The sequence below is a fragment of the Telopea speciosissima genome, chromosome 3 (genome assembly GCF_018873765.1).
Source record: "Telopea speciosissima isolate NSW1024214 ecotype Mountain lineage chromosome 3, Tspe_v1, whole genome shotgun sequence".
Classification (NCBI taxonomy): Eukaryota; Viridiplantae; Streptophyta; class Magnoliopsida; order Proteales; family Proteaceae; genus Telopea; species Telopea speciosissima.
In genome coordinates this window covers 59,947,989-59,975,644 of record NC_057918.1, presented here as the reverse complement: position 1 = coordinate 59,975,644, position 27,656 = coordinate 59,947,989, and the positions used below count along the sequence as shown (strand labels likewise).

At 40.0% G+C, this 27,656-nt stretch overlaps 2 protein-coding genes across 2 annotated transcripts; one reads left to right on the top strand and one right to left on the bottom strand.

Moving 5' to 3' along the window:
• Nucleotides 1-5,029: 5,029 nt before the first annotated feature.
• LOC122655721 (pectinesterase-like) lies at nt 5,030-7,421 on the bottom strand. The gene is made up of 3 exons (XM_043850016.1): nt 6,476-7,421; nt 5,135-5,829; nt 5,030-5,095 (listed from the first exon to the last, which is right to left on the bottom strand). Exons 1-2 carry the CDS (start codon nt 7,383-7,385, stop codon nt 5,138-5,140), a joined length of 1,602 nt encoding a protein of 533 aa, XP_043705951.1. The 5' UTR covers nt 7,386-7,421; the 3' UTR covers nt 5,030-5,095; nt 5,135-5,137.
• A 19,285-nt stretch (nt 7,422-26,706) lies between these two features.
• Nucleotides 26,707-27,162, top strand: LOC122655363. The gene has a single exon (XM_043849564.1). The coding sequence runs from the start codon at nt 26,707-26,709 to the stop codon at nt 27,160-27,162; it is 456 nt and encodes a 151-aa protein (XP_043705499.1).
• Nucleotides 27,163-27,656: the final 494 nt, after the last annotated feature.

Below are 27,656 nucleotides of genomic sequence, written 5' to 3'. Positions count from 1 at the left end.
TTTAGAAAAGCAGTTTTAACATCCGTTGGTGTATAATAAGTTTATTAATCAATGCTAAAGCAATTAATGATCTAATTGTACTAATTCTAGCAACTGGAGCATATGTATCGAAATAGTCAATACCTTCCTTTTACTGAAAGCCTTTGGCTACAAGCCTAGCTTTAAACTTATCAATGGTTCCATCAGCTTTAAGCTTTCGCTTAAAAATCCATTTACAACCAATAGGTTTAAAACCAGGAGGTAAATCTGTTAAAACCCATGTTTTATTACTCATGAGAGAATCCATTTCATCATTTATAGCTTCTTGCCAAAAGGCAGAATCTTGAGAATTCATGGCTTCTCGAAAAGTCAATGGATCATGTTCAATATCATACACACAGGAATATGTAACTTCATTTCTATTACCTTCTACTAAGAATTGATAGAAATCTGGACCAAAGGATTTTTCTACTCTAACTCTTTTACTTCTTCTTAGTTCAACACTCTCATTATTTTCAGAATTTGATTGAACAGTATCTTGATCCTCCTTGTTTGTATCTTCATTCTTCCGTTTCCTAGAGAATGAATCCTCAAAGAACTCAGCATCTCTAGATTCCAAAATTGTATTTTGGCTAACGGTCTCTATAGATTTCATCGTTAGAAATCTATAGGCCTTGCTATGTTGGGCATAGCCAATGAAAATACATTCAATTGCCTTTTCATCTAATTTAGGTCTTTTAGGATCAGTTAACCTTACTAATGCTCTACATCCCCATACTTTGAAATATCCAAAAGAATGTTTTCTCTTCATCTAATATTCATAGGGAGTGATATTAGTCTTTCTATGAAGTATACGGTTAAGTATATGACAAGCAGTCATTAATGCTTCCCCCCATAAATTCTTTGGTAAGTCAGAAGTAAGTAAAAGTGTATTCACCATTTCTGTTAGAGTCCTATTTTTCCTTTTTGCTACTCCATTCTGTTGAGGACTATAGGGTGTCGTTGTTTGATAGATAATTCCATAAACTTCACAGAGATCATCAGTAGAGAAGTATTCTCTTCCTCTATCAGTTTGTAAGATTTTAATCTTACGATCTAATTGATTTTCAACTTCGGCTTTGTAGATTTTGAATTTCTCCAAAGCCTCATCTTTAGCCCTTAACAGGTACACATATGTATATTTTGAACAATCATCAATAAAAGTGATGAAATATCTTTTACCACCTCTAGTTAGAATACCTTCTAACTCACACAAATCAGAATGTACCAATTCTAAGAGTTGTGTATTTCTTTCTACTTTCTTAAAGGACTTCCTAGAAATTTTAGACTTGATGCATACAGAACATTTGTCTTGACTAGAAGATGTACATTCTAATAATAAGTCTAATTTAACTATATTTCTCATGCACTTATAATTAACATGCCCAAGTCTAGAATGTCATGTATCAAAAGTAGAAACAATGTAAGCAGAAGATGAATTTTCATTAATCATATTAAACTTATACATGCCATTCGATGCATAACCTTTCCCAACATAAATTCCCCCTTTGGACACGATGATGTTCCCTGACTCAAACAGGATTTTAAATCTATGTTTGTCAAGCAAGCTTACAGACATTAAATTCTTCCTAATATCAGGAATATGAAGTACATCATTTAAAGTAAGCTTCTTTTCGAATGTGAGATTCAGAACCACTGTGCCTTTACCTATGACCTTAGCAGTTAAAGAATTTCTCATAAAGAGATCTTGTCCATCTGCTATAGGTTCATAAACTTTGAACAGATTTTTGTTCTTGGCAACGTGTTTGATTGCACCGGAATCAATCCACCATTCCTCATCATCACCCACTGTATAGACCTCAAATATCATAGCAGTCCAATCATCATTGGCAACCATGTTGGCTTGGTCCTTCTGTTGCTTCTCCTTGAGAAAAACTCTACACTGTTTCTTGAAATGATCGACTTTTTCGTATTTTCAGCAAGCCGTTTTAGGGTTAGTAAAAGTACCCTTCTTCTTATCTGAAACAATGCCTTTCCCATCATACTTTCTCTTTTTGCCCTTAGAATATGCATTTTCTATAACATGAGCCTTAGGAAATTTTTTCTCTAATTCAAGTTTGTCCAATTTACGAGAACTCTCTTCAACTTGGATACACTTTATCAGTTCTTGTATAGTCATTGCATCTTTCTTTTGTTTCAACTCTTTTCAACAGTCTTTCCAAGCAAAAGGTAACTTAGAAATAATAGAAGATACTTAAAAAGATTCATCAAGAGAATGGCCCTCAGAGATGATTTGATTCATGAGACCTTGCAACTCATAGGTTTGTGAAATAATGGACTTATCTCCTAGCATTCTGAAATCAAATAACTTACTTATAATGAATTTCTTATTGCCAGCATCTTCAATCTTGTACTTGTTATCAAGATCCTCCCATAATTCCTTTGATGTGCTATCAGCAAATTTGGGCTCGTACACATCATACAGTGAGTTCGACAGTCCATTGAGGATATAATCTTTGCACATGAAATCATCCTATTCCCACTCCTGGCGTTGCTTGATCTGAACCAGTGTTTCTCCACTGGAAGGTTCTCCATCGGTGTTTGTCGGTGTTACTGGCTTCTCTTCATTCAGGACATGAGCAAGCTTCAAAGCAGTGAGGAAGAAATACATCTTCTCTTTCCAACGTTTGAAAAATGACCCATCAGACTTCTCAAGTTTGCTTATCTCATTTTCAAGTATCTTCATTATTGTCGTCTCCTCCATTGTACGAATACTGTCTTAAGATTGTTCGAAATACTGGAATCAAAAGGAAGAGGACAGAAAGATGGCCTGAGTCGAACGAGGTTGTTCTGTCCTTAAGACAGTATTTGCACCCTCTTATTCCTGCAAAGGGTTGTAGCAAACCTGCCTCCCAAGATAAATCAGGCTAAAAAAGATTACTGGTTGCAGAATCAGTAACCTCTTGAAGCTATCAGAGAAGTTTTGTTATGTTTAGACTGAGAGAATTCATGGCCCATTTATAGGCCCACAAGGCCTGTTCGGACGGATCACACCCGATCCTAAGCACCCTTTAATCAGACACGCATGCGCACGCGCAAGTGCACCGTACAACCCTTTCCAAACATAACATGTGATAATAGCACACAATCATATATAAACTAAAGGAAACACTTCTCCGTAACCGATGTGGGACTAAAACCCACAACTATTATTTGAAAATTTTCAACAGAAAACCTAGGAAGGGCTGGGGTAGGAGGCATCTTTAGAGTTCATTTGGCCAGAGTGGTTCTTTCCTTTCATGATTTTCTTGGTCATAAATCAAACTTTGAGATGGAGTTCAAGGCCTTTGTTAGTGGGTTGTATAAAGAGAGCTAGGTCCCCCCTCTAGCCCATCACAATAATTATTCTCAATCTCTGTTGAGGAGTGCATTCTGGAAAGAAAAGGAGATATTCAATGTTCATCATCCTGTTGTATACGGTATTCTCATCAAGTCTGTTCATTAGGAATAGAGGGGAAGCACCTTGATCTTTGGTCTTTATTTTCTGCTGCGATTATCATCACTAGGTTTCGAAACAAGGTTAGTAGTTCTATCTCTGAATTTCTATATATTATTTATTTAATTGTGTTTTTGAACACCCTATAGCGATCCTAATTTTTATGGTTTTGTCCCTATTTGAAACAAATTATTCTAACAAAGAGTTCTTTCCTTTCATAATTTTCTTGGTCATAAATCAAACTTTGAGATGGAGTTCACGACCCTTGTCAGTGGGTAATATAAAACAAGGAAATGGGTGCCTAAAAGCTTTGGATAGAAAGTGATTCTGTTGCAATGGTTGTCTCGGTCCACACCAAAAGTATGTCTTGATTTGTGCCACAAAATTGGGCCTTTTTGTAAGAGCCTGATTGGATAAAATTAGGCCAATGCCAATTCCTAAAACCCTGCCTGGAATTGACCCTAAGCATACTCCTCATTGGCAATATGAGACCACTAATAAGAAAGCATGAACCATAGAGTGTTTTGATGAAGGGCCTCCGGTCACCCATAGCCATAAAACACTAGTAAATGGGATGGTGGAATTTAGAGAGTACCAAATGTCTCGTTCATGTGAATGGGGTGCTGGAATTTCTAGGAGGCGAGGAGGGTAGGTGGGTATGTTAGAAGAAACGGGTGTACGGATTGAATCTTGAGACTATTAATTATGGTAAAATAATCCATAAATAAGTATAGTGTGACCCAACAACTTTTACCATAGAATAATGGCAAACCCTAAAATCTTATCCTCTCCATTTTTTATTTTTTATTTTGGTGCAAACATACCCAAATCTTATCCTTTCCATTAAGCGATTGATTATTGAAACAATGAAACCTATAAAAAAAATAAGAAAAATAAAATATTGAGACATTGAAGGACTGGAAAGTAAAAACTGGGGATTTGGCTCCTCTCTTTGGAGGGCATCATCCAATGAGGCATTCAATGGTTAGGCTGTGTCGCACATATCCCGATGACTAACTAGGCACATGTGGGGATGTGTGGCACAGCCCAACCATCGGATGCCTCATCGGACACTCATTGGGCGATGCCCTCCAAGGAGAGGAGCCCAATCCAGAAAATGGAGCTTGAAAGCTTCAAAATCTGATTACCGAATCTAAAATTTCTTTTATACTCAAAAAAAATCTTAAAAAGTTTTACTAGATAGAATTCTAAGAAGAATTTAAAATCAGAATCGAATCAATTACGGGGTCCGATCTGAAAGCTTTGGATAGAAAGTGATTCTGTTGCAGTGGTTGTCTCTGTCCAACCCAAGAGTATGTCATGATTTGTGCCACAAAATTGGGCTTTTTTGTTAGATTTTTTGTTAGAGCCTAATTGGATAAAATTGGGCCAATGACAATTCCTAAAACCCTCCCTCGAATTGACCCTAAGCATACCCACATTGGCTTTATCAGCCCACTAATTAGGGCGGAGCATGAAACATTCAGTGTTTTGTTGAAGGGCCACCGGTCACTCGACTCACTCATAGCCATAGGACTACTAGAAGTCTAGAAGCTAGAACCAACCATTCATTAAACTGAAATTATTACCGATACAAAATACAATACAGAGAAAGTGGGGCTGGGGCTCTTAATTTTATCTCTTAATCCTAACTATAACATCTCAGAGACCCTCAGTATAAGCCACTCCAGTTGATTTCAACCACGCGTCACCTTGTATCAACTCCGCCACCGTGAATTTCTTCGCTTCCGCTGCATTGGTGATGACATGATAACCAGCCCATTTCACTCGCTTGCTGGTACCTGCACCCGCTCCACTATTCGAGTACTCCCCATAATACAATGTCTTCAATGCAAACTCCCCATCCCATGCCGCCCATCCTTGTGGATCAATGTGTTCCCCAATTTTTGATTGCATCACTACAGTCCTAGAATACTCTTTCCATGGCCTTCCAAGATAAGTTGGGAATGAACTCTTCACCGGTGCAAGATCAGAGCTGGGTATGATCTCACAATTCTGAATCGAAATCCCTGTGTTCTGGTTTGGGTCAGTTCGGCCTTGTGCTGTCACCATATTTTTTTGGCCACTCATGGGTTTCCTAGCAACAAGTTTACTATTCTGAAACACCACAGCTGCGTTTCCAAAGATGAAATCGACCGTGCCAGTGATGTAGCAATCTCTGTAGAATTGACGTAGGGTGTGTGTGTAGAGGGTGTCTTGGTATGCAGCGATGCGGCAACGGTTTATGACGGATTGATCAGCACCGACACGGAGTGCCACCGCTTGGTGCTTCGCCGCTCCTGCCGTGTTCTGGAACCAAATGTCTTGCGCTATGAATCCATCACCAACAGCAGCTGCCATGGTTGGAAGATTGATAATTAGATTAGATTTTCAAGCCCAAGTTAAAAATGGCAACACAGATCTTCTACGGCCTGCCCTGTTCTGCCTATGCTGCACAGACAAAGGGCCGTGCACATTGACCACCTTACCCCCACTCAGGCAAAGTGCTCGGGCAGGGTTGAGGCGGTCAATGCACGCCGCCTTGTGTCTGCGCAGCACAGCAGGATGGGCAGCCGGCACCGTAGAAGATTTGGATCCTAAAAATGGGCCATATAATTAATGGGAGAAAGAACACGCTCACCGGTGCTATGCCTCGGCATTTGCTGCTACATTAGTAGCAGGAGCCTGGCAACCAAGGAAATGAGATCTTAAAAGGTATTTTAGAAAATACCAAAACCTAAGAGGATATTTGTTAACCCAAATGGAAAGTGAATTATTCGATTTCCTTGAATGCTAGCCTTGTAACAGTAAAATTTTTTTCCTCGGCGTGTATCTGTGCCCAGACACAACACCGTGTGGAAAGATCAACGCACTCCTGTACCTCTCTGCCTTTTCAGGATGGTGCGCCGGCGGTGTTTTTGAGCTGGGTTGTATCTAGGCACAGAGACACGGGGGACCCAGGATCGATTAGGGTTCTTCTTCCCAAAAGTAATTAATTACCAAGTGTAGCAGATTTGAAGGTTGTGGAACCATCGATGACATTAAGGCTGCCAGTAATGATGGTGGAATCCATGCCATCACCGACGATCATCACATTCTTCTTTTTCTTCCCAACCTCAACGTTCTCCTTGTAAGTCCCTTTCTTCACATAGATAACGTATCTGCTCTTCCCATTATCGGGTGCTGATGCAACAGCTTCCTTCACCGTTTTGTAGTTTCCGCTTCCATCCTTGGCTACCACAACGTTGGCGTTGGGCATAATGTCGTTTGGAAGAGACTCGAGAAGCTTACGGTCCTTATTAGTGATCCAGGAAGGAAATCCCCCAAGCAATGGCCGGAGTGCTTCTTCATCGGACGGAGAGATCTTAGTGAACATGGCTAAGGAAGTCCTTGCCTTGGCTATCAAGTCCTGGATCTGGGCTTGGATAGCTGCTTGGGCAGGAAAACCGTTGAGCCCATCCAAACAGGTCTCATGGTTGGTGAGTACACTGCTTAGCCATGAATGAGCGTCGGCGAGTGATGCAACTGAACCACCGCCGATGGCCACGGCGGAGTCCCTCACACGGTCGATGGAGAGGTCCAGTAGCTCCACACAGTCAGCTAGAGGTGCTTGCTCACGGGCATCATTGGTACGGTAGCTGATATGGTAGGCCGCATCAATAGCATCGACTATGCGAGAGACAGAGTTGTTCAAGAAGGTTTGGAGGCACGAGGTTGGGTTATGGACTCGACTACATAATTGAGAAGGCAAAGAGAGATTGGGGGGACTCCTGTTGTTGAGCAAATGGAAAGCTACGAAAGCAGATGGGGATATGATAGCAGCTAGAGCGAGGACTAGGAAGAGGGCTTTGCAGGAGAAAATAGAATTCTTTTTGGGAGTGCCTAGAAGAGGTTGGTGGGTAGTTGCCATGATTCAAGATTGAAGCTGGCAAGACGAAACACTACTAGACTTGCAGTGAATCGTTTGTTCTACACTACTCCTTTAAATAGAGATTTGAGGAGTGAGAGGTAGAACCGGAAAGCTTCCAATTGATTGCAAGGTGCCAATATAACAAATTATATTGAGCAGATACTTTTTGTCGTGGAGTCCAGGTTAAACTACATGATTAGAGAAAATCATCTTTTCTCTTGTAAAACTAGACAGTTAATGTTTGGGTAAACTTCTACCCCCCCCAACAAAAAAAAATGTTTAGGTATGAAAAATTACCCAGAAGAGTGATTATCCCTAACCATCTGAATTTCTTGACCATTTTACCCCTGATTTCATGCTTTTGCCTTCGATCACCCTGTCCACCCTTCCCTATAAACCTGCCTAGACCTGCGGAAAATTATCTGCTCCATTTTCTGCCTGGTCTAGTTCTCAAGTCCCTCTAATAGGGGGTGGACCCCACCTAGGTAGTATGTTTGGATAGGGGTAGGATGATCATTTATGCCCCCCTATTAGAGGGACTTGAAAAATGGACCGGGCATGGAAATGGAGTAGATAATGATCCCCTGCAAACTTGGAAAATTATCGCCCCCAGTACTACTGGAGGTGTTGTGTGCATCGTGCGGCGCAGCACTGCCCATGTGTGCACAATGGGCCCCACCGTGCACACATGGGCGATGCTGTACCGCACGATGCGCACAACACCCCTAGTAATACTGGGGGCGATAAAGGTCCACCACCCCAGCCCTCCCTTGACCCTCCTCTTTCACCTCCACGTAGGTGTCCTTTCCCCCACCCCCACCTTCACCTTCTCCTTCCCACCCCACCCGCTACCTCGACCTGAGATTATCATTCAATTTACCAAATTCAAAGAACTCATCGCTTTTTTTGAGCTAGAATCTCAAACCAACTACTCATGTTAAATGGGCCTTGGTATATCAAATGTGAATGGGATGTGCTTGTTGTTCTGAACAAATCGAGAAGTTTTTTAATGGCTTACGGCGAGTCGTTCGACGGGGTTGTGTATCTATGCAAGAACAATGGTGATAATGGAAGGTTAACAAGTGGGAATCGATCGTTCAACTAATCGGTATCTTCCATGGCCCGTAGCACCCCTCTCTCAAACCTGCCTAGTCGCTGCTACTCTAGGTCGTTGCCATGTGTTGCCAACAGCACAAAAGTATTGGTGTTGCTGCTGACTGTGAAAGTGTAGGAAGAGGAGAAGCGGACGAATCTACACCAACCCCTTTCCTTCTTTCTATTCCACCCCCAAACCCTCCCCTTCCCTTCTTTGTTTTTTTTCGGCCCCAACTACCCACCCTCCCCTGTCCCCGTGACACCCCTCTGTTCTGCCCTCAATCCACCCTACAACCCGACCCTCTGGCCCCTTCCCTTCCCTTCCCTTCCCTTCCCTTCTCTCTGTTCCGATCCTTACCCCTATCCTCCCCTAAAACTCACCCCTGCACTACTCCTCTCCTGAATCTCAACAGCATCTATCCGAACCCCACCCCACCCCCTGCAACTACCCCTTCCCCAACCCAACCCACCCACCCCTACTGCAGATGGTGGGCAGAACCAGAGACATCCCACATGTTTTTTTTTAATGAGAGCAGTACGGTTAACAGAGCACAAGACAGTGGTGTGCGAAGCAGCAATGTGCAGGGCAACAATGGGGAGGGTAGAGTAGGTAGCGATGGCGGCACTGTAATGGCAGGTGTGAGGAGATGGGCCTATAGGCAGTTGCGTGCTTGGGCCTGGCGGTTAGCAGAGAGTGAAAGACTGTGACAGGATTGCGCCAAGTGACAGGTGTCGAAGAAGAAGAAGAAGTAGCGGAAGTGGGGTGGATTGTATTCCAACAAGGGTTGGTGGCAGATGATGTTGTAGTAGGAAGAAGAAGAAGACGTCACAGAGGTGGTGGAACGGTGGGGGCGGTAGGGGACCCATATGACATTGCGACAATGACTACGAGCAGGATCAGAGCGATGACAAGGATGGTAGTCTAGAGATAGTAACTAGTGATTGTGAAGGGGGTAGCAAGGGTACCGGTGGGACGGGGGGTGCAGGAGCGAACCTGGTTATTAGTGATGGGGAGGTGGAAAGGTAAAACTGTCAAAAAATATACCTGATTGAGGGAGAATCATTCTTTTGGGTAATTTTGTAAACCCAAACCCAATATTGTGTGGTTTTTTGTAATCCCAAATATCAAATAATTAGTTTTGTAATGAGAAACCTAATTTTATCTAATCTTATAATTCTCCCTTTAATTCTTCAACACGATATGAAAGAGCAATATTCCGTATGTCTGATAATAACCAAAGAAAAGTCCTCTTTTTTCACAAGGAGAGAGAGATCCAAAGTTTCTCGCTCATTCATGTGAATGGGGTGGTGGCTTTTAGGGAGTACCAAAGTGTATCGTTCATGTGAATGGGGTGCTGAAATTTCAAGGAGGCGAGGAAGGTAGGTAGGTAGGTATCCTTACCCAATTTTTATCACCTCCAATTCATTGTCCGTTTGAAGTCCCTCCAATCCTACACATAGGATCAGAAATGACCACCCTACCCCACTTTGAGCAGTGGGTAAGGTGATCATTTCTGCTCCTATGTGAGGGATTGAAGGGAATTGAAACGGACAAGAATTGAAGGTGATAGCGGAAAAAAACAGGTGTACGGATTTAATTTTGAGACTATTAATTATGGTAAAATAATCCATAAATAAGTATAGTGGGACCCAACAACTTTTACCATAGAATAATGGCAAACCCTAAAATCTTATCTGTTCCATTTCTTTTTTATATATTTTTTTTGGTGCACACATTCCCAAAATCTTATCCTTTCCATTAAGCGATTGATTATTGTTTGACACACTAAAGCCTATCAAAAATTTTTTGTCTTTTTTTTGAGAAATTGAAGGCTGGAAGTGAAAACTGGAGCTTGAAAGCATTGAAATCCGATTATCCGAATCTAAATGTTCTTTTCTGTCCCCAAAAAAAAATTTGGAATTCAGAACTTTTATATATAACTTACGTTTTTTAGGGGGGGATATGGAGGGGTAACAGGACACCCGAACTCCAAACCGCACCACGGTTCACCAACAGCAGTAAGCAACTGTTGGTAATATGAAAAAATTTTACTAGATAAAATTCCAAGAAAAATTTAAAGTCAGAATCGGATCAATTACGGGTTCTAATCTATATCCAATATCTAGGGTTTTGCATTATCACAATGCCAATCGAGTTTCAACCGATTCGGAATGAAATGGAATCGGTTCACAATGGGTGTTGGGCCTGATTCAGTTATCGATTCGTAGTTTTTCAACCTTGATTGTGAGGGTTAGGACTTGAGACCCCTTCCCTTTTGACTTCTTGGGGTATTATGGTGAAAATCTTCTTTAGTTCTCACCCTTTTAACTTCAAATCTAAATCATGAATTCTTTTCCACCTAAATCAACTTCCGCATTGATCATATCATTGAATTCTTTACCACCACAATCCCAGACCCAAAAAACAAAAAATCCTCTTTAAAGGTAGAGGTAAACAACCTTAAGGAAGCCAAAACATCCATGTTGGTGGGCTTGGGAGTATCTTTCGTGATTGTAATGGCATATCACTTCATGCTATCTCTAAACCATCTATGTTCACAATAATTCTGATAGGTGAAGCAATGGCGGTTCGAATGGGTATCCTTCAAGCTATTGAAGATAATTTGGATCATCTAATTGTTAAATATGACAATAAAGTATTAATCTTTATTCTCATTGGCGAGCGCATTGATCCACCAATTTCACGGGTTCTTATTATCCAAGATGCAACTTATTTGACATTGACTTTAGTATCATTTATTTTTGCTTCTACCCCTTGCCAAGATATCCCGATCTTTCACGTGTAGGATTAATTAGCCACTTTTCACTTCATGGCTTATTGAAGCTTGTAATTTAGAATCTCATATGTACTACACATTCTTATCAGTAAAGTTTTGATTATCAAAACAAAAACAAATAAATAAATAAGCCAAAACATACAAGGGACAATGCTCTACTAATTTCATATTGTCTATACCTTGATTTTAAATATTAGTATCGATACGGTGGATCCATATTAGTATTGGTTGAGGTTGATTTTGATACTTAGCGGATACTAGGGGTGTAAGTTTGGCCTTGTCAACCCAAGCTTTCCCCGAGGCCGAACAGGACCTAGGCAGGATTTTTTAATTTTGAGAGCGGATTGAGGTTGAAATTTTCAGGCCTGGAGTCATAGTTAGGCCAGGCCAAGGTTGAGGCCTCGGGCTGAGCATGGCCTAGCCCCGCCCAGCCCAACCCAGTCTTGTGCTATGCTAATCTTTAGCTTTTACAATTTTTGTTTAAAGTATAATTGTATTGATCGGAAGTTTGACAAAAGTATTTAACATTTTTAATCTTTTTATCTAAAAAAATCTAATAATCTATTGAGTATGAAACTCTTTCAAAAAACAAAAAAAAAACCTCTTGTCTCTACCTTCTCTTTCTTTCCAATCAGTTCGTGTTATCAAGAATGAGTAATCATTAAGAAAACCATCTCATATACATCATCCCTTTAAACTGACAGTGCAGTCTGTTTTCTAAAAACTTGTCCCATTGTATTCCTAATGAACCGGTAAAAATAATCACCAATCAAAGGGTAACACATGGCGGATTCAGAACTGAATGGAAGAATGTGGTCCGAGAGAACCAAGCATTAACCATATTGAGTCGGACGGATCGGATGGAAGAGCACCAATATCCGAGTGGTAGAGACGACCCATGAAGGTCGGGTAAGGCGAGTCGCCATGAGGCTGAGCTCTATAAACTCAGGTACCAATCCGAGCCCTGCAAGCTTGGATGCCCAACCGAGCCTTGTAAACTCGGTTGCAAGGCCAAGTCCTATTAGCTAGAGCATAAGGCCGAGTCCTATATGCTAGATTGCAGGATGCCAATCGTAGTTGGTATGTTGAGCGCTGAGCCGCCCGAGGCTTAAGGGTCAGATGTCCTCAGCCGAGTAATGAGTCGAAGTGATAATCGCAAACCCTGCAAGTCGTGGAGCTGTGAAAGCACATCCCTATATTCAAGGGAAAACCTGAGTCAACAAATCAAGCAGTTATCAATTAGCAGAACCGTATTACACTCAAATAAGGACTCTTACCAAATGGGGTGTCACTTCCCTACTATAACCCCGCTGAGAGGTCTCCTATCCAAACAAGACTCTTGCCATACGAGGACTCTCCGCACGTCACCAAAATTACCCTATAAATACCTAGGTATGTGGCCTGAACAAAGGACCAATTTTTTACTTAGTATAGCTACTGCTAAAACGAATACCTAACTTTGGCATCGGAGAATCCTCGGCTGGAGTCACACCGACTCTTCTTTGCTGACCCTATTTTTTGCAGGCTCATTCACAGGCAAACCAGGCGAAGGTTTCCTGACGCAACAATTCCTTTATTATTTCCATCAGTTCCAGCTTCATTTGATAGTTTTTCCCTAGTAAACCTTAATCTTAAATCTCCTATTTCTACCAGATACATCCATTATTTCATTACATGAACTCTCCTTCGATTTATGGGAGTCAATGTAATCCAATTTCATGACAAAAGACTGTTCTACAAATAATTACAAGTAATTGTAGGACGTGGAATGTTGAGATGTGTGGTACCTATATCTTTGAAGAGGTCCGACGAGTGAAAGACAGCTTAGCTTCAAGTAAATAGACTTGATAAAAATCAAGGTCAATCAAGGCCATCCTAGCTCAGCCTGGACTGACCTGGTCAATTAGGGTTAGGTTGGGCTAGGGCTGAGCTAAAAGGACTGAGGATTGGGTTGGGGTTTTAGAATACCCTGCCCTATTTTATCCCTATCAATATAATGATTTATGATAAGGACAAAATCACTTAGAAATTATTTTTTTTAATAAAATAAGGACAAAATCATCTAATACAGGTCAATCCAATAGCAATGTAGAGAATAGTATCATTTATGTTAACACATGAGCATTCCATTAACGCTAAATACAAGAGTTTAGGGCTTACCTGAACGGAATGCAAACGCAGCAGAAAGGAGGATCAAGCACGGTCTGTAGTTACTAGCAATCCACGATCACGAACAATCTCGAAAGGTTTCTCCACAAAGAAGAAATTCACACCACTAAACCCTAAGCTAGGATGGAGTCCCAAGAATAACACAGAACTTGAAGGAGAAGGAAAAATCGACTTCTCTAATAAAATTAATCACATATCTTTAAGGTTAAGTCTTCTATTTATAGGCAAACCCTATGACCGCCCCACCCTTGCCCACGTCCACTAGAAGTCTAATAGAGACAAAGAAAGAGGAAGAGGTTGGATCACTTAAGTGACCGCCCCCTCCACGGATAGGGTTACACATGGGCAGCCATTGTGGGCGGTCCCAGTGGACCAAGGTCCAATGCTCGATTTACAATTTACATAAGAGTGTAAGTGTCGACCTTATGTCTTATTATATTATGGAAAAGGATGCATGCTCTTTTCGAAGTATGGGTCTTCCAATATTATTATTAACCCATGTTCTGAAAGATACCATTTCGAGGCTTCACAATCACAAATTCATATTCATGAGGATAGGGACAAATTAAAGAAAATCCCTACAGTATTATTATTATTAAAAAAACAATTGTAAGTTTGTTTTAAAGTAATCAACGAGTTCGATCCGGATACAAAGAATTAAAGGATAAGGCTCTCCTAGTTAGCTTTTGAAAACAAGTCAAAGAAATACTACGGTGGCCAAAGAAGACTACTTCAAAGTTGAAATCATGTGACACATTTGATAACTAGAATGAGTGGAGTGGAGTTGAGTGGAGTGGGTCAAAGATGATGATGATGCTTGATGGCTTTAGATTATTAGTTCTGCTGCTGTACTTTTTAATAATAATAATAAAGTTTTGCTTTTGAGCTGTGATCTCGTACGACTACGAGAATATGTGTACTTGGCCTACATTGTCGAAGGATGCATCGAATGGGTTAAGGATGGAGGATGGCGAATAAAGCCAAGGCTGCTTCTTCGATTTTGCAGAATTTCCAAGTCTCGAGAACGTACGAGTCGATTCAAGGTTCCAAAACTTGGGTTTCGATTAGATTTCAATAAGCCAAAAATCGAGTTCGTCTCGATTTCAATCATATCTCGATCAAAACCTGAGATTTTCTCCAAGTTAACTCGAACATTAGTTTTGAGGCCCAGTAATTGTTTTTTTGTTCTGATTTTTATTGTGCTATTTATTTTTGATATTTTAAACTCAATCTATGCATTAGTTTTACATGAAAAACACTTAAAATATTACTTGTGATTTTGATCCAAGTTTGATACTGTATATTATTCTTGGACATGGTATCTAATTAGGTTTGATCGGAACATCAACTCCTTCAATATAAATGAAATTTAAGCAATCTTAGATTTGTTAGAAAGTTTTGTTTTGAAGGAGTTATGTACCGGTTAAACTTAATTTGATGTGCGCAAATACTGCTAAAATCACTCTGAATGAAAATATTTTTTTGGACATCAAAACAAATAAATATTTTATAGCACTTTTGGTTTTTAGCAATATTTACTATATTAAAATTTATGGAATTTTAAGATTTAAAAAAAACCTCAGCTTAGAAAGTTAAAAATTGCACCTATCGTCGAAAATCCTATTTTTTTTCTTGAACAGGGGGTTGATTTTTTTTCCTTTTGGAACTTGATTTTTTAACTATTTTTATTGGATTCAAATAGGGAGTATTTGCTTATTTAGGAATAATATCTTAAGTAAATGAAATATAAATACAAAAACATCTACTTTCTACATAACTAAGTGGTTGGCCTAGTTTCTGGCCTGATTTCTGGCATAACTACCTGTCTGTCCTAGTTTCGAGCCAAGTTTCTCCTAGTTTCGATGGACATATGTGTCGAAATCACCGAAATATGGTCGAAACCATTGAAACCCTATCGAATCTAGGGATTTTATAAAATCCCCCTTCAACTTGTTTCAAAAGCCTGTGAAACCGAGTTAACTTGGTGGTTTCGACAGGTTTCGATCGAGTTTTTCTTCCATGAGTCAATCACATGTGTAGCTTAAGCTTTGCTTTCAGTTTCTTGTTTCGTCAGTTTTGGGAGCTCACCGAGAGGTACAGAGCCCCTAAAATCACTCAAACACATTAACATGTGGAAGCCCCCATGTGGCGGTTGCATCTGCCGACAACAGATTAGGTCCTCGTACGTGGTGCCACGACCTTGGGATCTGATATGTGGCCATATTGAATCCAGAAGGCCCACAGTGGGGGCAGTGAAATCCATTTGGGCACGGATCATGTCCTAAGGTCGGACCACGTAAGTGGATCTGATCCTGGCTCGCATATGCCATGCATACAACCAACAACAACAATAACAATAGTAAAATAGTCTTATCTCAACTAAATGGGGCCAACTAGATAGACCCTCTCAAAAACAAAGTAGAGAAAACACAGATCCTTACAAAGAAAATTAAAAAAGAAATGAGATAAGAAAGATAAATAATGGAAAATAAAAGATAAAAGTAAGAGGAAAGAGGATAGTTGAGGAATTCAGGAAAATCTCAACTACATGTTGTTGATAACGTGGATTCTTGCCTTTCAATAGGTTCTATCTGAGGTCATACTTGACACAAGACTTAGACTATGCATGTCATTCTTCACAACCTCACCTATTGTCATTTTAGGCCGGCCTGACCCTAGCTCTTTTAGCTCCTTCAATGGGCATCAGATCACTTTTCCTTATTGACGCAACCCCAGGCATCCGTTGTACATGACCAATCCACCTTAGGCGACATTCGAAGCTTGTGGCTGATTGGAGCAACTCCCGCATCAGTTCTAATACGTTCGATCATCACTTTATCCATCCTAGTTTTGTTGCACATCTATTTTAATATCCTAATCTCTACAACGCATAACTTCACTATATGGCACTTCTCAACTACCTAACATTCTGTCCCATACATCATAACCGGTCGGACACAATCCCGTCGAACATTCCTTTAAGCTTTAAAGGAATGTGTTAGTCACACCTCTCCACTTCATCCATCCTACTTTAATTTGTAGTGAAACATCATCATCTATGTCACCTTCTAAGTGTATGATAGAACCCATATATCTGAAATCGTCACTTGGCGATATTTCTTGCTCCTCAATTTTAACTATGTCATCACCCATCATAGTGTGACTAAAGTTACACATCATATACACCGTCTCTGATCTACTAATCTTAAAGCCTATTGTTTCCAAGATCGATCTCCACAACTCTAATTTAGCGTTAATCTCTGTTTTTGTCTCATCCACCAAAACGATATCATCAACGACGAACATATACCATCACGGTACCTCATCTTGGATGTTCTTGGTTAATTCATCCATGATAAGTGCAAACAAATAAGGGCTTAGGACTGATCCTTGATGTAACCTAACCGTAATTGGGAATTCCTTGCCCTGGCCTTTCATAGGTCTCACACTAGTCACCACACCCTCATACATATCTTTAATTACCTCTATATACTTACTCGATACCCCTCTCTTCGTAAGAACATGCCGGATTAAATCTCTAGATATTCATTTTATCATAGGCTTTCTCCAAGTTTATAAAGACTATATGGAGATCTTTCCTGCTAGCTCTACATCTTTCCATGAGCCTCCTTTGTAGGTAGATAGCTTTTGTCGTGGATCTCCCTAGCATAAAACCAAATTGATGAGATATGAGTCTCTTTTCTCAGACGGGCTTCAATAACCTTCTCCCAAAGTTTCATAGTATGACTCATCAGTTTTGTGCTTCCCATTCATATTCTCTCGCCTATACAAGAGTACAAGAGTGATTAACAAAGTTTTGGGAATCTGATAATAACCAATTGATCTAACTGTACAAGAGTTCAAGAGTGATCAAAAGATTATCAAACTATACACAAGTATAGCGGAGATTGAAAGGATGAATGAGTACAATGGGGATCAAAAGACTCATGGGATGATCGAAATATACGTGAGTACATGGAGGATCAAAAAAAGTCAATAATTTGATTAACTTGTACATGAGTACAAGATCAGATGAGGGATCAAGTTGTACATAAGTACGACAGAGACTTCAAGATTGATGGGGATGATCGAATTACACACGAGCATAGTTAGGATAAAAAAAGTTAATGGTTTGATCAAATTTGTACTCAAGTACAGTAGAGATCAGAAAAATCAAACGACTGATTGATCCCTACTCGAGTACAGTAGAGATCAAAAAGATTCAAAGAGGAATCAAGCTATACATGAGTATAGTGAGGATTAAAAGGATTAATAGTTTGATTAATTATGTATATGAGTAAAGCAAAAATTCAAAGATCTGCAAGTTTATCAAACTATACGCGAGTATAGCAGGAATGAAAAGGATCAAAGATCCAATTCATTTATTCATGAGTACGGAGGTGACCGAAATAATTAAAGGTCTAGTCAAACCATTTAATTAGAAGTTCGGTATTGATAAAAATTAAAAGACTTATGGTTTGATTAGGTCATATGCGAGTTCTGCATTGATCAGATGATCAAAATGCACATGAGTTCAAAATTCAATAAAAGGTCAAGTTGAACTAGTACACAAGTCTGGTATGATCAAATTAAAGATCTGTTCAACAGTGATCCGATGAACCAATTGCACGCGAGTGCAGCAATCATTGAAGACTTGGTCAAACCGTACACGAGTTTGGTGGAACCAATTGATCGAAGATTGGTTGTACATGAGTTCAATCATGATCGAATAATTCAATTGCGTGCGAGTGCAGAAGGGATTGAAGGTTTGATCAAACCGTACGCAAGTATGGTGGTACCGAGAGACCTAAGAGATTAAGTCGTACATGAGTTCAATAATGAACGAATGATTAAGTTGCACGTGAGTACAACGAAAACCGGAGTTCAGATAGTATATGATTGCTATAATCAAAGCACTGAACATTACACAGGAAAATGTAATCCTATGCATATAGACTCATGATAAAAATGGAAAAAAAATCCAATACCATTAAAAGTCAAGTAGTGTGCGGGCACTATGGGGACGAATGCTACCATATCATAATAAACTAAAAGGTACAAAGGAAGATGTAATCCTATGTAGGCAACCTATTATAGAAAAAGCGATTCGTGACGTACACCATTGGAAGTCAGATAGTAAACGAGCACTAGAGATTAGAGGCTTAGAAATGCAATCCTATAATGGAAACACAAAAGGAGACACAATCCTATGTAAGTTAACCTGAGGTCCAGCAGGCATAATTCTCGAAATGCAAAGAAAAATACAATCCTATGCAGAATGCAATCTGATGTATAAATTGAAACACAATATTAGACAAATGATGCTAAACGAAATATGATATTTTATAGGTAGATGAAAGTGCGAGAGGAAACACAACCCTATCGAAATATGCAACAAAATCTCATGCAAATAATTGAAAAACACACAAAAATGGAATGGAAAATATAATCGTGTGTAAATAATAGAAAAATATATGACCATGCAATATAAAACATAGTTCTATGCAACTAGCATCCGAAATACGAAAGGAAATGCAATCTTAGACGAACAAGAGGAAAAACACCATCTTAGGCAAATAGAAGAATGCAAGAGGAAATACAATCCTATTAAAATTATACATAAAACACAATCCTATAAAAATACAACAGAAAATGAAGCACAATCATATGAAAATACAAGAGGAAAGACAAACCTACGCAAAAGAAACACAATCTGATGCAAATGTGGAATGCAAATGGAAACTTAATCTTATAGTGCAAAACTTAATCCTTTGTTATGTGAATGATTTCTTTTTAAGATGCAAAGGAAAATATAATCCTATGCAAGTGACTTTTTTTTGGTGATGCAAGAGAGACACAATCTTGTGCAAATATGATCTAAAGTGCAAAAAGAAAGCAATCTTATGCAAATAATTTTGTTGTTTTTTTTATAAGGTGCAAAAGTATAAAACAATATCATGCGAATAATCTAAAATGCACAAGATAAAATGATATTATGCAAATATGAATAAAGAAAAAACAGTCTTATGCAAATAATATTTTTTATGTTTTTTTTTTTTTTTTGTAAAATGCAAAAGGAAAATTAATCTTATGCAAATGTTTATGATAAATATAAATAAATGAGCACAATCATGTACAACCATAGACAGTTGATGATACTTTCCAAATATTTCTCATTTTTTGTGTTGCACAATACTTGTTTTACACTTTTTTTTTGCTAAAAGGTCGTATATATTAAGAAGAAAAAAAGTGATACAAGAAGACTGGAAAAACCATAACCAAACAAAAGATCGCTGAAATAAACCCCCACCTATATGAGAGACAAAAGCAGGGAGGACACTAGCGGACACACTAGAAAAAGAATAACATCAAAGCAGAAAAAAATAAACTAAAAAGACCTAAATCTTGTTCTTCCTTGCGCATCCAATCTAAGCTCCTCTTCAATTGATCTAGGCCAAGAGGAAACAAGAGACGAGGCTTTAAACCTTGCTGCTGATTTAGCCAGAAAATTGACCACCAGGTTAGCCTCTCTAAAGCAGTGAGTAATTTTCCAATCCATACTAGCAAGGAAATTTTGGAGAGCCGTCTATCTTTGCCAAACAAACCAAGGAACTATAGACTTAGAAACCATGGTCACCACCACCACAAAATCATATTCAATCCAAATCTTTATGAGGTGAAAGTCTTTAGCTTGCTCCAAGTCAAAGATTAAAGTATTAAACTCTGCCATAAAATTTGTAGTGATCTCAAGGAACTGTCGAAATGAGAAATTCACCTTTGCATTGGAATTTCTAAAACCTCCTCCTGCACTCGCCTTCCCGCGATTACCAACCGAACACCCATCAATGTTTATTTTAACCCAACCCGGTTAAGGACAGCACCAAAATAGCTCCTTTAAAATTTTTGGTCTATCCCGAGGATAGGAAATATTTAACTTTGTGGAAGGTGGCAGATCAGCAATAGATGCCACAAACCCTTTGAAATTTGGAGCCAAAGTTCGCAGTTCCCTCAAGATCATAGAGTATACTTGGTCAGGACTTCTCGATACGCCATGGAATCTTCTAGAATTTCTTTCCAGCCAAACAAAGTATAAGATTAAAATGAAATCAGAAATCTAAGCACCTTTTAGGCCCAAAAGACGAGATTTCTGCAACCACCACTTGCCAATCTGTAGAAAATTGGCATCTTGCACTAGACCTGCTACCCCCAAAACATTGAAGAAAAGAGGACCACAGGTGATGGGCATAACAACACTCAATAAACACATGAATCAGGCTTTCTTCATGAAAGTGACATAGCTCACACCTCGATGGCAAGCAAACCCCTTTACCTTTAATTTTGTCATCACAAGCCAGTTTACCATGAAGAAACTTCCATCAAAAAATGGACTGGCGAGGGGCAAGATGAGAACCCCAAAGCAACTTGGCCCAATCAACTTTAGGATTTGATTTTTTCAAACTTTCCTAGGCTAAGGTCATAGTAAAACCCCCCAGGGAGGAAAGAGACCAGCTACCAACATCCTCCACCTATAGATCTGGAAGGGCACTAAACTCACCTTCTCCAAAATCCCCCTCAAGAAAAGCGATGTAACATCTGGAAAGTACCAGTGGCCATCCAAATGAAATCTGAGACTTTCAATGTGCAACTCTGGAAAGAAGTTGGATTGATAGGGGCAAGATCCACCACCGAAGAGGGACCAAACCACCTATCCTACCAGAACAGAATTCTCTCACCATTTCTAACCGACCACCTTTCATTAGACTTGATAAAATCCAAAATTTTTTGATGCCTTTCCCAATCAAAGAAGACATATATCCAGTCTTGAGCGAACCAACTTTATTAACAAATCTAGCCCGAAGGAAAGAGCTCATGGCAGATTTACCACGTTTAATTTGCCAAACTAGCTTACTTAAATAAGCAATGTTCATTTCTCTTAATTGAAGAATGCCAAGGCCTCCTTCTACCTTGGGCTTACACACATTATCCCATTTCATTGATATTTTCTTCACTGATTCTACCTCTCCCGTCCATAAGAAGTTATGCATCCATCTCTCCACAGTTTTAATAATCGAATCTGGCCACCAATAAATAACAAAGTTATGAAGGGGCATACTAGACACCATCGACCGAACTAGCTCCACCCTTCCCGCCATGGACAGGGGCCTTCCACGCCAATCCTAATATCTAAACTTAATCTTGTCCATCAAGGGATTCATGTGCTCTTTGCTAACCCTTCCTTTAAAAATTTCCACACCAAGATAGCGAGTAGGCAAAGAGCAAACTGGAACACCTAATTCCTCTGAGATAAACCTTCTTCTATGAGAGACCACTTTTCCAAAAAATAACTTACTCTTATCAAGGTTAATTCTCTGCCCAGAAAAATCTGGATACTTTAATAAAAAAGAATGGAGGTTCCTAACATACATAGCCAGGGGGAGTTCATAAAAAAAAAATATCATTGGCGAAAAGAAGGTGACAAGGAACCCTCACGCCCCTTGGGCCAGAGAGAGATTTCAGCTTCCCGCCCTCCGACAATTGCTTCAGGATTAATAAAAAGCATATGGGAATTAGAGTCCCCTTAACGAAGACCTCTCTCCACACTAAAATAATCAATTTGGCCACCATTGAGCAAAACTGAAACCCTTGAAGATATCAGAATTTGATGCACCCAACCTATCCATTTCTTTGGGAAATCGAACTTCTTAAGAACAACAAAAAATAATCTCTAAGATAAGGTATCATATGCCTTTGCACATCCAAATTTATCCCCATGCCCCCCTCGCACCGAAGCATACAATAGGCTTGCCAGCTCCGAGGCCAAACAAATATTATCTGAAATTATTTCCCCCTTCTGAAAAGCCCCTTGCTCCTTCGACACAGGACTAGGCAGAAAGGAAGATAATCTAGCAACCATAACCTTTAACAGAATCATACAAAAAAAATTTGCCATGCAGATTCGGTGAAACTTGTCCAAAGAAAGTGCTCCCTCCACTTTAGGAATTAAAGTAATAAAGCTATTGTTCATCCCATAAGGCATGGAGCTAGAGTTGAAAAAATAATGGATAACATTGCAAATCACCACCTACAACATCCCTATTCTGAAGAAATAAAGTTCTAGAAAAATCATCAAGACCGAGGCACTCTCAAGGTTAAGCTCCCAAACAACATTTTTAATATTATCAAAAGAGGGAATTGCGTCTAACTCAAGATAATCAACAGAATTAATTATCTTTGGTAAGGTATCCAAAAGCTTCTAGTGATCGATTAAAGGCGCCGATTTATGAAAGTTTTCATAGTAACCCGAACATAAGAAGCCAAGAACCAATGGTCAGAAATAACTAAGCCGTCTTCAAAAATACCTATTCTATACGAATGATTAGTGCACAATTATATGTGATAGCATCATCAAAAACCTTTAGTTGTCTAACTTTTGGAGTTGATTTGTGAGTCATTTAAACATTTTCTGTGCCTATAAATTATTTTAGGATTTTCTTGAAAAAACCTTTATTTTTTGAAGCATTTTATTTTGAAAATCTATGGTTATTCACATTCTTACTTAGTAATGCACAACTCCACATAGACATATTATTCACATCCCCATTGCATGCATAGGCTCGACAAACATTGATGGGTCAAGATTGAACGGGTATTGTGTGAAACTTTGACCAAGTGAGTTAGAAAAGGCTATGAACAAGATGGGTGGATAGGTCATTCTCCCCTTCCTCCATGGATAGTCAAACAACATTGTCCTCTTCTGTATGGTCATTTTGCCTCTTAAGCCGAGACTCTTAAATGATTGGGAATCAATCCCCATGGATACCATGCACCTTTAATTTCACATGCTCTTGCCTGGTAGATTGTCCCAAGGAAACAAACCTTCTTCCTCATGCCCCATTATCCTCCTCGAGAGAGATATCGACGTCTATCCGTATCCTATTGTCATCATCATCGAGGGTGACAAAATTCAGTGTCTACAGCAGGGATGAGAGAAATCATTCGATAAAAGAGAGTGGGAGTCAGTGGTTGCCATCTCCGAGAGATACTCCAACAGCGAGAGAGAGAGAGAGAGAGAGAGAGAGAGAGGTTATCGTCACAAAGAGTTACCGTCGCTAGAGATGGGTTTTGTCTCGCTAGAACAAGTCTCTGAGAAACACTTAGGTAGCGAGAGAGACAGAGAGAGAGGGAGGTGCGGGATAACCTAGAGGGGGGGATGAATAGGTTATCCCCTAGATTTGCTAAGAAGATGCACGTTGCATCAAAGAACCTGATTCAAGGATTAGCAGTTAGTACACCTATAAGCAGTGCAGTGAAGCCGGATGTAGTTTATGAACCATGTTTGGTTCAAGTGTGTAATCAAAAGATGATAGCACACCTCATCGAACTCGACATGACCGACTTGGATGTCATCCTCAAGATGGATTGGTTGTCGGCTTATGAAGCGAATGTGGTGTGTACCAAGAAGCAGATTGTCTGCAAACCCAAGGGAGAAGAGGAGTTTACCTTTATTGGGGACCAAAAGAGACATAAGAAGTTAATCATCTCTGCTCTACATACAAAGAGATTGGTGGATGTGGGATGTCAGAGTTACCTCACCTCAATTATGGATAAAGAGGTTAAGGTCAAGCCTTTGGCTGAAATTGAGGTAGTAAGGGAGTATCCAGATGAATTTCTAAAGGATCTGGCAGAGTTTACCCCCTGATCGGGAAACGGAGTTTATGTTAAACTTGATCCCGGGGGTAGCGCCAGTGTCCAAGGCACCGTATAGGATGGCTCTTACGGAGTTGAAGGATTTACAGATCCAGCTGCAAGATTTGTTGAAGAAGGGTTTTATCCGACCCAATGTGTCTCCTTGGGGAGCACCGGTCCTTTTGTTAAAAAGAAGGACGAGTATGCGAATGTCCATAAACTACTAGGAGCTTATCAAACTATCAAGAACTGGTATCCATTGCCTCGGCTAGATGACCTTTTTGATCAGTTGCAAGGGGCAAAAGTGTTTTCCAAGATCTACTTGAGATCGGGTTATCATCAACTCAAGATCAAGGAAAGCAACATCAGCAAAACTGCCTTTCGGTCTAGATATGGCCATTATGAGTTCTTGGTCATGTCCTTTGGGTTGACCAATGCACCTGCTGCCTTCATGGAGTTGATGAACATGGTCTTTCAGGATGTATTAGACAAGTTTGTTATTGTGTTCATTAATGACATATTGATATACTCCGAGAGTGAAGAGGAACATGCGGTGCATCTCAGGTTAGTTCTACAAAGACTGAGAGAGAAGAAATTGTATGCCAAATTCAGTAAGTGTGGGTTTTGGCTGCACTAGGTGGCATTCTTAGGGCATGTTGTATATGAGAAGGGCATAGAAGTGGATCTAGGGAAGGTACAAGCCATACTAGAATGGGAAGCATCAAAGAATGTGGGGAAATTTGAAGCTTCCATGTTTTAGCTGGCTACTACAAGAGGTTCATCAAGAAATTTTCTTGCATATCGACACTGATGACTAGGTTGACCCAGAAGGGGGTGAAATATGAGTGGTCAGAGGAATGCGAGAAGAGCTTTCAGGAACTAAAGAAGAAGCTAGTCACTGCACTAGTTTTGACACTTTCATCAGGTACTGGGGGTATGACAATTTACAGTGATGCATCTAGACTGGGACTTGGATGTGTCTTGATGTAGAATGGTAAGGTAGTCGCCTATGCTTCTAGGCAACTAAAAGAGTATGAGAAAAATTACCCTACTCATGACCTGAAGTTGGCAGCCGTGGTGTTTGCTTTGAAGATATGGTGCCACTATCTATATGGTGAGAAGAATGAGATCTTCAATGACCACAAAAGCTTGAAGTACTTATTCACTCAGAAGGAGTTGAATATGAGGCAAAGGCGGTGGTTAGAGCTGATGAAAGACTATGATTGTACCATTCAGTACCATTCAGGCAAGGCAAATATGGTGGTTGATGCACTTAGTAGGAAGTCACAGACACTTTCTCTTGCAGCTTTGGTAGTTAGTGAGCAACTTATAGAAGAAGCCAGAAGGATGGAGCTAGAACTATTGATTGAGGGTGCCACTGTGTCACTTATAGCATTGACAGTATAGTTTTCATTGATAGAGAGAATCAAAGAAGCCTAACCTACTGATGTAGAGTTACTACAGTTGATAGATGACATTCGGGAAGGGAAGCAATAAGATCCAAACTTTACCTTGTCAAAGAATGGCATCCTTCAATTCAAGAGTAGATTGTGTGTACCCAATGATGAGTAGTTGAAGAAGGAAGTTTTGAGTGAAGCTCATTGTTCACCCTATTCTGTACATCCTGGTAGCACCAAGATGTACAAAGGACTTGAAGAACAACTATTGGTGGATCGGGATGAAGGCCGATGTGGCAGCATTTGTGTCAAAATGTTTCACCTGTTAACAAGTCAAGGTGGAGAGGCAATGACCGCATAGATTGTTGCAATCACTCCCTATTCCCAAATGTACAAAGAACTTGAAGAACAACTATTGGTGGAACGGGATGAAGGCCGATGTGGCAACATTTGTGTCAAAATATTTCACCAGTCAACAAGGCAGAGAGGCAATGATTGCATGGGCTGTTGCAATCACTCCCTATTCCCAAAGGGAAGTGGGAGCACGTACATCACTATGGATTTTGTCACCGGATTGTCCCGAACAGCCAGAGGTGTGGATTCTATTTGGGTCATTGTTGACCGGCTCACCAAGACAACACACTTTATTCCAATAAATGTGGCATATCTGATGGACAAGTTGGATGAGTTGTATATGGATAATGTGGTTTGCTTACACGGAGCCCTAGTGAGTATCATTTTTGATCGAGATCCCAGATTCACATCGAAGTTCTGGGGTGGTTTACAGAAGGCCATGGGCACAGTGCTGAATTTAGCACAGCTTTCCATCCACAAACTGATGATTAGTCAGGGAGTACCATACAAACTTTGGAGGACATGCTCAGGGCTTGTGCCATTGATTTGAAAGGTAGTCGGGTTGAGCATATCTCACTTAGAGAGTTTGCCTACAACAACAACTATCAGGCTACTACTAGTATGGCACCGTTCGAAGCACAGTATGGAAGGAAATGTCGGACAACATTGTATTGGGATGAAGTTGGTGAGCGAAGAATTTTGGGGCTCGAATTGATTCAAGCCACTTGTGAAAACGTAGATTTGAAATGGCACTAAATCAAGGTGGCTCAATCTAGACAGAAAAGCTATGTCGACCTGAGACGGAAGGACCTGGAGTTTACTATGGGCGATCATGAGTTCTTGCGGGTATCACCAAGCAAAGGGGTGATACGGTTCAGCAAAAAAGGCAAGCTAAGTCCGAGATTCATTGGATCATATAAGATCCTAGCAAGGATTGGACTGGTGACTTACAGATTGGCACTGCCTCCATCTCTAGAAGGCGTATATGATGATTTCCATGTGTCCATGCTAAAGAAGTATGTCCATGATCCGACACATATCTCATCTCAGGAGCCGCCTGAGCTTGCTGACGACATGACCTATGAAGAGCAACCCAAAAAAATTTTGGAGCGCCAAATATACACTCTTTGCAACCGTTCTATCTCTTACATGAAGGTGCAATGGAGTAATTACTCTGAACAGGAAGCATCTTGGGAGGTTGAAAGCGAGTTGCAAGCTAAGTATTCTCACCTTTTCAACTTAGATGGTAAGTCAATTTCGAGGACGAATTTCTTATAAGGTTGATGAATGTTATATTTGTACCCAAAACATACTAATTTAAACTTTGTAAATGTAGCGTAGCTTCGGCAGCCGCCTACACGGTCAACCTGTGGACCGCCACTGTCAAATCGACATTCAAGATCATCAACTGAGTGTCGGGGGACTTCGTCGAGGAAAGGTTCATAAATTGAACGGGGACAAGATTTGTGGATTGTGGTAGATTTGTCGACTACCCAACCTATATTAGCGAGTTGACCAAAGCAAGTAGAAGGAGAAACCTGAGGCCGGCTTTGAGGAAGATCCCCTTTAGTACATGTGTGAAGACTGAGAGGAAGAAAGAAGATTATTCCCGACACTGTCACCATATGTGTGAGGTGAATCACTATTCCCATAACCAATATTTTAATATAATTAATAATTGTGAATGTAAATAATTCACATTAGTTAGTTATGGGCCTCACCTATTCTCACCTCACTCTAAAATGGGCCTAAGGCTTAGGAATCTTCTTCTT

What these genes read in the sequence shown, in the direction of transcription:
- LOC122655721 (XM_043850016.1), bottom strand. Translation starts at nt 7,385, where the DNA reads ATGGCAACTACCCACCAACCTCTTCTAGGCACTCCCAAAAAGAATTCT. An exon ending in CTTCAAATCTGCTACACTTG is followed by an intron (nt 5,830 to 6,475) that starts GTAATTAATTAC and finishes CAACCATGGCAG; the next exon opens with CTGCTGTTGGTGATGGATTC.
- LOC122655363 (XM_043849564.1), top strand. Translation starts at nt 26,707, where the DNA reads ATGGGCGATCATGAGTTCTTGCGGGTATCACCAAGCAAAGGGGTGATA.